The sequence below is a fragment of the Myxine glutinosa genome, chromosome 5 (genome assembly GCF_964187855.1).
Source record: "Myxine glutinosa chromosome 5, kmMyxGlut1.1, whole genome shotgun sequence".
Classification (NCBI taxonomy): domain Eukaryota; kingdom Metazoa; phylum Chordata; class Myxini; order Myxiniformes; family Myxinidae; genus Myxine; species Myxine glutinosa.
This window is the reverse complement of record NC_136265.1, coordinates 26,239,560-26,249,559: the sequence shown is the minus strand read 5'-3', so window position 1 is coordinate 26,249,559 and position 10,000 is coordinate 26,239,560. Positions and strand designations below refer to the sequence as shown.

The 10,000-nt window shown below is 46.8% G+C and overlaps 1 protein-coding gene across 1 annotated transcript in view; it reads right to left on the bottom strand.

Moving 5' to 3' along the window:
* Positions 1-3,447, bottom strand: part of GPR139 (G protein-coupled receptor 139) — an 8,878-nt gene extending 5,431 nt beyond the window's left edge. Inside the window, exons 1-2 of the mRNA XM_068118634.2 lie at positions 3,308-3,447; positions 1,015-1,170 (exon numbers count right to left, since the gene is read on the bottom strand). Of these exons, the coding sequence (XP_067974735.2) occupies positions 1,015-1,168 (154 nt within the window). The 5' untranslated portion in view covers positions 1,169-1,170; positions 3,308-3,447. The remainder of the gene's footprint in view (positions 1-1,014; positions 1,171-3,307) is intronic.
* Positions 3,448-10,000: the final 6,553 nt, after the last annotated feature.

Genomic DNA, 10,000 nt, shown 5'->3' with positions numbered 1-10,000 from the left:
TTGAATGCTTTGTCCTATAAATCTGAAATTGCACGCATATGATCTATTGCCTAATTGTATTGAAATATTTAATTAATGACATCATAGGTCACATGGTTTGGCAGCCATATTGGATTTAACTTAAAACCTTTAAAAAAATATTCTCCCAAACCACCAAATCGATTGACTCGAAACTTTACGTGTGTCATTGACTAGGCATGGCGATGAAAAGATGATCACAAAAACATCATTGGTCACATGGTGTGGCAGCCATATTGGATTGAAGGAAAATATTAAATAATTATATCTCTGAAACCGCTTACCCAATCAATGCGAAATTTTACAAATGTCATCGAGCACCATTGTTGCATATAGTTTGAAAATGATGACGTCGTACGTCACGTGGTTTGGCAGTCATCTTGGATAGAAAAACTAACCTTATCCGATCAACACAAAACTTGACAAAGGTGATCCCCTACCCAGACGTATGCAGAGTGTAGATATATGATGTCATATGTCACGTGGTTTGGCAGCCATATTAGCTTGAAAGCCGATATTTTAAAAAAAATCCCTTCTCCGAAACAGGTTCACCGATCGATCGATGTCATCCTGTCATGTCTGGTAAAAATTTGATACTTGAGAACAGCTGAAGGGATTTAAATAAAACTTGTTTGTTTTTAGGTCAATGAACGAGGTCATCTACCCGTTGTCACACACAGGGACTACACGGAAGCATATTAGCGACACAGTCGCATTGCTCTAGTTAACCAAAATTTGATATTGGGTAATTCCCTGTGGTACTTTTTGCCATCTTTAAACGTTGCTTTCGGTGGGAAGCGTGGGTATTTAGGATGGTTTCATTTTGAAATGTATATCTAGCCTGGAATGCGCTGATGTGAACCTTCGTGCAAATTACGTGGTACTTGACTTGATAATCTGAAAGGCCTTCGGTTGGCTGTTTCAAAGTCCCATTTGTTAACATGAATTAGCACCCATTGTGTCATCATTGTAGTATCCATGGTAACTGTTTCTCACTCGGCAGGCCTGCGAAGAGTAGAGAACTGTAGTAAACCAGCGAGATGAGAGTGAGAGTGCTCGGACCCCCGCCTTGTCCCACCAAAAGGGATCCGTTGATCGCCGATGCTGCAGTGCTCAGAGGAGAAGCGGGCGAGCTCGTTGAGGGCTCCATGTCTGGTGGTTAGTGGTTGGAGGGGAATGAGGTACATAAGGACGGAGAGAAAAAATGTTGAGCGAAAGGGGAATGAAACCGATAAAGAATGAATGAAAGAGGAATGAGTCCATGATGACATTCTGCAAATTGGAACCACGTTGAGGCCTCAATGTCTGGTGGTTAGTGGTTGGAGGGGAATGAGGTACATAAGGACAGAGAGAACAAAATGATGAGCGAAAGAGGAATGAAACCGATAAAGAATGAATGAAGGAGGAATGAGTTCATGAGAAGATTCTGCAAATTGGAACCAAGCACTTATCAAAAGGTCACTTTAGCGATTGCCTTGGAATAGTTTGAACAATTACAAAACGACCTCAAGACTGGAGATCATATCTCCCACCACCTGCAAACCTACGACCTCAAGACTGGAGATCACATCTCCCACCACCTGCAAACCTACGACCTCAAAACTGGAGATCATATCTCCCACCACCTGCAAACCTACGACCTCAAGACTGGAGATCATATCTCCCACCACCTGCAAACCTACGACCTCAAGACTGGAGATCATATCTCCCACCACCTGCAAACCTACGACCTCAAGACTGGAGATCACATCTCCCACCACCTGCAAACCTACGACCTCAAGACTGGAGATCATATCTCCCACCACCTGCAAACCTACGACCTCAAGACTGGAGATCATATCTCCCACCACCTGCAAACCTACGACCTCAAGACTGGAGATCACATCTCCCACCACCTGCAAACCTACGACCTCAAGACTGGAGATCATATCTCCCACCACCTGCAAACCTACGACCTCAAGACTGGAGATCACATCTCCCACCACCTGCAAACCTACGACCTCAAAACTGGAGATCATATCTCCCACCACCTGCAAACCTACGACCTCAAGGCTGCAAACCGACGGTGTCGTTTCTTAATGATTTGCCATACAAGGAACAATGATCTCATTCTGTGTGGCATTGACCCCAGGTCACATGGTGTGGCAGCCATATCGGATTGAAGGAAAATATTAAATAATGATATCTCTGAAACCGCTTACCCTATCGATGCTAAATTTTACAAATGTCATCTTACACCATTGTTGCATGTAGTTTGTAAATGATGACATCGTCGGTCACGTTGTTTGGCAGCCATCTTGGATAGAAAATGTGACCATGTGACTCGATCGACCGGTGGCGAGTTATGTTATCCCAGAGAGATCAGACAATGTGAGCAAATGAAAGAAAAAAAACACAAAATAGCTCGACTGTGGTAGATGGAGGGAGAGTGAGAATACAGGTAAAGGTGTAAAACGATTACCAGACGTCATACAAGAAGAAGATCCTCACCAGGTCACGGCACGGGTTGCTGGTGGGTACGCATCGTGTTTCCCCTCCAATTAGGATCTAATATTGGTGACCGGGCCTCCAAAGATTGGGGGCTAATAAGCAGTTTTGAGCCATACGAGTCCCGAGAGGCCGTGCGCGTGATCAAAGCCAGTTGCATCTCCCTGATGGATATGATGCGATTTGTTCTTTCTCACTTCAAAATGGCAGTTCTAATTATTCGAGGATTAAGGTCGGGCCGCAGAAGCTCGAATGGGACTGTGTGCGGATCAGAGGGTCTAAGTATCTCAATGAAGATCATCATATTGTTCAATGATCGCTCAACTCCTAGGCTCCACATTGGGGTGCACAACATTGACCCCTTTCTAACCGTGACCTTGTCTCAGGCCACAGACCATTTGGAGAGTCCACTCGGATTAACATAGATCAGGAAGAACCTCAACGATGCAAGGTGCCCCCTCTCCCCCCATGCTTTTTTGTGACGTCACAAATACGGACGTCAGGGCAGGAAAGCGAGCAGGATCGCCTTTCATCCCCATCTGACTGTATTTGAGTCCAACCGGAATCGGATCCGTTCGAGGAGATACGATCAGGGCGAGGAGAGGGTGCCGCATCATGGAGCAGGCCGTCCTAAAGACGGGACCGTTCAATTGCTCTTTTATTGGCGAAGTGGAGGCTGACGGGGGATATGAATAAGGCAACAAAGACGATGGACACGTCATTAGCATCAGAGTGCTAATATATCGGAGCGATATCAAAAGCGGGACAAAGTTTGAACCGAACCAGGAACGGACAAACGTACCTGACACGAGCCGCAGGGATTGCTGCGAATGCAGCTCCAGGTGCAGAGAGGAGAGTTTGTTGGCGAGAAACAGGAGAGCAGATTATGCTAGATAGTGGTGGAACGTCTTGGAGAGAGAGAGAGTGAGAGAGAAAATGAGAGTGACAGAGAATGAGAGAGAGAGAGAGAGAGAGACACCTTACTGGAGAGAAGAAGGGGAGGGGGTAGGCAAAAGTGAGGGAGGGAGGGGAGGAGTGCTTGCACGAGATTGTGAGAGGCGGAGAGCTTGTTGGAGGTGGAGGGAAGAGCTGATTGGAGAAATGGAAGGGAGAGTTGATTTGAGGTTTAGAGGGGAGACCTGGTTGGAGGGGTACAAGGGAGACCTTGGTGGAGGGGATGGAGGGGAGACCTGGTTGGAGGGGTACAGGGGAGACCTGGGTGGAGGGATGGAGGGGAGACCTGGTTGGAGGGGTCAGGCAAGACCTGGTTGGAGGGATGGAGGGGAGACCTGGTTGGAGGGGTCAGGCGAGACCTGGTTGTAGGGGTACAGGGGAGACCTGGTTGGAGGGGTACAGGGGAGACCTGGGTGGAGGGATGGAGGGGAGACCTGGTTGGAGGGGTCAGGCGAGACCTGGTTGTAGGGGTACAGGGGAGACCTGGTTGGAGGGGTACAGGGGAGACCTTGGTGGAGGGGGATTGAGGGGAGACCTGGTTGGATGGGTACAGGGGAGACCTTGGTGGAGGGGGATGAAGGGGAGACCTGGTAGGAGGGGTACAGGGGAGACCTTGGTGGAGGGAGATGGAGGGGAGACCTGGTTGGAGGGGTACAGGGGAGACCTTGGTGGAGGGGATTGAGGGGAGACCTGGGTGGAGGGGGATGGAGGGGAGACCTGGTTGGAGGGGATACCTGGGTGGAGGGGGATGGAGGGGAGACCTGGGTGGAGGGGAATGGAGGGGAGACCTGGGTGGAGGGGGATGGAGGGGAGACCTGGGTGGAGGGGGATGGAGGGGAGACCTGGGTGGAGGGGGATGGAGGGGAGACCTGGGTGGAGGGGGATGGAGGGGAGACCTGGTTGGAGGGATGGAGGGGAGACCTGGTTGGACAGAGCTTGCTGTCGAGATCGAAGCAAGAGATTGTTGAAAAGATGGAGGGAAAAGTTTACTGGAGAGAGGAAAATGATCTACACCACATACACTCAACTCCTACCTTTCCCTGTTCAACCTCAATTTACATCAATCCCTCTCGGCAGGGTCATCTTCCCCCACCCCGTTAGTCATCACTGAACACTGTCGGTGCGATGTTACAAATCATTGTGATTATATATTTAAAAAATAGCCCCCGTGGGTGACTTCCAGTTATTCCTCCACGGTTTCCGGGAAGATTGTAAAAATTAATTATCTGAATTAGAGGGGAAAACCACCCTTTGGGGCAAAACCCCTCTTTTACCCCCTTTGAATGGGCAGATCCGGATGGGGAGCACAACCCCATGAGACCTTTCGGTCCTGAGGTCTGAGGTATTGTACCATATTTGGTCCATATTAATCAGGTAGTTGTGGAGAAGATATTTTAGTGAAAATTAAGGATTCGGGGAGGGGGGCCGTGGCCCCCTTTCCGGGGGAGATATGACCACGAGGAGCACAACTTAAGGTTGGGGTATGATCCCGATGCCTCGTGGCGAGTTTCGTCTGGATCTGTCTGGCTGTTTTTAGAAGAAGATTTTTAAATGGAACACAAAAATATTTGGGGCAAAACCCCCCTTTGACCCCATCTAAAGGGGGCACATAACCACGTGAGACTTTGCTGTCCTGGTGCAGCATCCCAAATTTGGTCCATGTCGGTCGGATCGTTTGTGAGATATTTCAGTCAAATGTTAACGTACGTACGGACAGATGAGGACAGACAAACAGAAGGACAGACGTACAGACAGACAGATGTACAGACAGGCAGACATACGTGCAGACAGACAGACAGACGTACAGACAGACAGGCAGATGTACAGACAGACGCAGACATACAGACGTAACGACAGATGTACAGACGTACAGACAGATGTACGGACAGACAGACAGACAGACGGATGGATGGACACCGGGACCCACTCTATGAGGTTATTTTTGGCGAAATAACCTAAAAACAGTAACTCACCTAAGATGTCGTCACTTGTTGTTTTAAACATTAATTACGTTGTAACTTCATGACGTCATTTTCTTGCATCCACAGCTTATTTGAATATTATGTGTTTATATCTTGAGAGCTTCTGTCAGACGGCAGGATACTCGGTCGCAAAGAACACATCCTTTTGCAATCCTGTGCAGGTGAAGTATCGATCTACAGGTATTTAACGTAATAAAGTATGTCGTTCGAATCAATAACTCGTTGCTTTTATTTATTCAATTCCAAAAGACCTTTTTTTCCAACGATTGCTTTGCCAACATTAAATGCGTTTCATTAGCAGGTACGTTAAACCCACATCTACTTATTACGTATGCACGAAAAGGAATTTCCCGGTTCGGACAGGTGCCGATATGGTGCGTCCGTCGTGAAAGGCGTTGAAATTTCAGATTTGCGTATGTAATAAATAAACGTCGCCACAACTCACCCTTAACGGTGTGAGCACTTCCCGAGCTCACAGGTTCCTTTAAGGTTTTTACCCTGCGCTCGCGAAAACGCGGTTAAGCATTCAAGTGCGTACGAACGTGTGCCGTACGTGTCTGCATTTTAAAAATTAATTTTCTCGGCAACCGTTGGTCCGATTGAGACTAAATTTTACCATAGAAGCGCCTCCACCTGTAGAATGTTTTTATTCATCATTATGACGTCATAGGTCACGTGCTACGGACGCCATATTGGAAAAACGTTACACCTTTATATCTCCCAAACCGCTCAATGGAAAAATTTGAAACATGGCTCATTGTCAAGTACTCACCATGGGGAATAAGATATGTTGATGGTGATGTCATCGGTGCCTTAATTATGACGTCATAATTCGACAAGTACAACGCTTGATCTGATCAGTATGAAAAAAACAAAAATTCCTCTGCAACTGTTAGTCCGATGGACACGAAATTTTCAGATTATATGCGGCTCCTCCTCTAGTATGTTTTTAATGATAATTATAACGTCATAGGTCATGTGGTACAGATGCCATCTTGGAAAAAATCGAAAAAAGGTTGCACCTCTATATCTCCGAAACCGCTTCATGGGAAAAATTGAAACATGGCTCATTGTCAAGTACTCACCATGGGGAATAAGATATGTTGATGGTGATGGCATCGGTGCCTTAATTATGACGTCATAATTCGACAAGTACAACGCTTGATCTGATCAGTATGAAAAAAACAAAAATTCCTCTGCAACTGTTAGTCCGATGGACACGAAATTTTCAGATTATATGCGGCTCCTCCTCTAGTATGTTTTTAATGATAATTATAACGTCATAGGTCATGTGGTACAGACGCCATCTTGGAAAAAATCGAAAAAAGGTTGCACCTCTATATCTCCGAAACCGCTTCATGGGAAAAATTGAAACATGGCTCATTGTCAAGCACTCCCCTTGAGGAATAAGATATGTTAATGATGATGTCATCAGTGCCTTCGTTATGACGTCATAATTCGACAAGTACAACACTTATCCGATCATTGTGAATTTTTTTTCTCAGCAACTGTTGGTCTGATGGGCACAAATTTTTCACCATGGGAGTGCCTCCTCCTGTAGAATATTTTAATGGTAATCATGATGTCATAGGTCATGTGGTACAGACGCCATCTTTGAAAAAATCGAAAAAAGGTTGCACCTCTATATCTCCGAAACCGCTTCATGGGAAAAATTGAAACATGGCTCATTGTCAAGCACTCCCCTTGAGGAATAAGATATGTTAATGATGATGTCATCGGTGCCTTCGTTATGACGTCATAATTCGACAAGTACAACACTTATCCGATCATTGTGAATTTTTTTTCTCAGCAACTGTTGGTCTGATGGGCACAAATTTTTCACCATGGGAGTGCCTCCTCCTGTAGAATATTTTAATGGTAATCATGATGTCATAGGTCATGTGGTACTGGCGCCATCTTGGAAAAACCGAAAAATGTTGCACCTCTATATCTCCAAAACCGCTGCATGGAAAAATTGAAACATGGCTCATTGTAAAGAACTCCATATGGGGAATAAGTAGGTGTTGTTAACGATGACGTCATTGGTGCCATAATTATGACGTCATAATCGACAGGGACAACGCTTAGTCTGATCAGTTTGAAAGTGTTCTATGAATACCATCTAATTTATCAATGGATCCATCAGTCACCGGTCGGTTCGCTCTGAACTCTGAACTACGAACATCATGCTCACGTGCTGACGTCATAATATCATTACGCGACTCGGTTTACGCAACCTGCGTGATTATGTCAGACGCAAGATTAATTCACGACGGTTTTACAAGGAAAAGGGATAACTGCTGACCAAGTTCTGCACGGTTGAGCCAAAAAAAAAAACCTGGGATAATTCAAATACTTGTAGTTACACTCGGGACGGCCGGATTTACGTCCCTTGGTTTATATCTCAACACATCCGTACATATGATAATTCGCACAGATTCACAGTAATATATGTTTGCTAATAAGCACGTGGGTCATGGCGACCCCGTTGTTATCCACGTGAGTTGGACCAGCCGTTGCTAACCGCCCGGTGTTTCATCAACTCGAAATGTGAAACACGTGTTAATCTTGGCAGGTGATAGGGTGAGAGTGAGAGGTTTCATGTGAAACACGTGTTAATCTTGGCAGGTGATAGGGTGAGAGTGAGAGGTTTCATGTGAAACACGTGTTAATCTTGGCAGGTGATCGGCTGAGAGTGAGAGGTTTCATGTGAAACACGTGTTAATCTTGGCAGGTGATAGGGTGAGAGTGAGAGGTTTCATGTTAAACACGTGTTAATCTTGGCAGGTGATAGGCTGAGAGTGAGAGGTTTCATGTGAAACACGTGTTAATCTTGGCAGGTGATAGGGTGAGAGTGAGAGGTTTCATGTGAAACACGTGTTAACCTTGGCAGGTGATCGGCTGAGAGTGAGAGGTTTCATGTGAAACACGTGTTAACCTTGGCAGGTGATCGGCTGAGAGTGAGAGGTTTCATGTGAAACACGTGTTAATCTTGGCAGGTGATAGGGTGAGAGTGAGAGGTTTCATGTGAAACACGTGTTAATCTTGGCAGGTGATAGGCTGAGAGTGAGAGTTTTTTTTTTTTTTGTATACTGAATCGAGGCTCGTGAAAGAGCTAACATTAACTTCACAAACAAATCGACCAGACAAACAAAATACACAAAAAGAGGGAGCGGAATACAAGATGGGGAGAAAAGGGGAAGCACACACACACAACATCCGAGAGCAGGGAGATGTGTGGAAGGGAGAGGGCCCGGGGGGAGGAGGCGTGGGAAGGGGGGGGGGGGGGGAGGGAGAAGTATAAAGCACAAGGACACCAAGGACTTCCAGGACAAAAGTTGGTATTTCAAAAAGTGGAATTGGGGTGAAATTAGTGGGGGTAGAAAAGATCAAGGTTTTGGATGGGGGAGGATAAGAGATGGTGGTGAACAGCTGTTTTAAAGACTTGGAGGGAGGAGTGGGATTGAAGAGAGTGAGGGAGTTTGTTCCAGAGGTGGGAGAAAAGAGGAATGAAGGAGTGAAGGTGAGCAGAGAGTCTTGATTTTGGCAGCTTAACCACGATCCCTGGTGTTGGGCTAGCGGCTAGGGTGCCGGCTTAGGATCCAAGGATCCTGGGTTCGAATCCTGGTCGATCGCTGAATTAACGCCAGGGGGGTTGACTCAGCCTGTACATACCTTCCGAGGTCAGCTAATTGAGCACCAGTTCACTGGTAATTCCCTGTTTGACGTTAAAGGCAGCAAAAAGGGTTGGCGTCAGGAAGGGCATCCGGCCGTAAAACATTGCTTCAAATAGGGGACCGAAAAACAACAACAACCACGGTTCCCGAAAAAGGCCAACCCCCGCTTTGCGGGGAAAAATGGCCTCTAAAGGTGGTTATTTTATTTTTAACCAAAAGAGGGTTGCAGGCAGATCGTGTGCGACCTGGAGGAATATTTGCGGGACAGAGGCCAGAGAGAGCTGGGGGGGGGGGGGCAAGGCCAGAGAGGAGTCGGTAGAAGACGGAAAGACCACCAACCTGCCTGCGATGAGTGAGTGAGAGGCCCTTGGAGTTAGCTTCATCGCGGGAGATTCCAATGATTCTGAATGCTTTGGTTTCAACAGCGTGAAGGCGAGCTAGGTGTGAGGCAGGATCACCAGCCCAGAGGGGAGAGCAGTATTCCATTGAGCTGCGGATGAAAGCCTTGTATGTGGTGAGGAGCATGTGGTGAGGAGCTCAGGTGTGCCAAGGAAGGACTTCGCACGACAGAGGATGCCCAGTCGGCGACTGGCTTTGGAGGCCAGATTTGAAATGTGGTTTTTCCAGGAAAGATCATGGCAGATAGTGAGACCCAAAAGCTTGAGTGACAGAACTTCTTGGAGAGGATTATTCAGAAAGTGGATGGGAGGGTTGTCCAGTCGGTCTTTTCGGAGAGACATCGTAAGAGTGTGAGATTTGTCAGGATTGAAAGACATGTTCCACTTGTTTGCCCAGTCTGTGATTTTGTCAAGGTCTGCAGAGAGTGAGGAGGCTGCAGACTGCCGATCTGAGGGATGAAGAATGGAGCGACAGAGAGTAGAG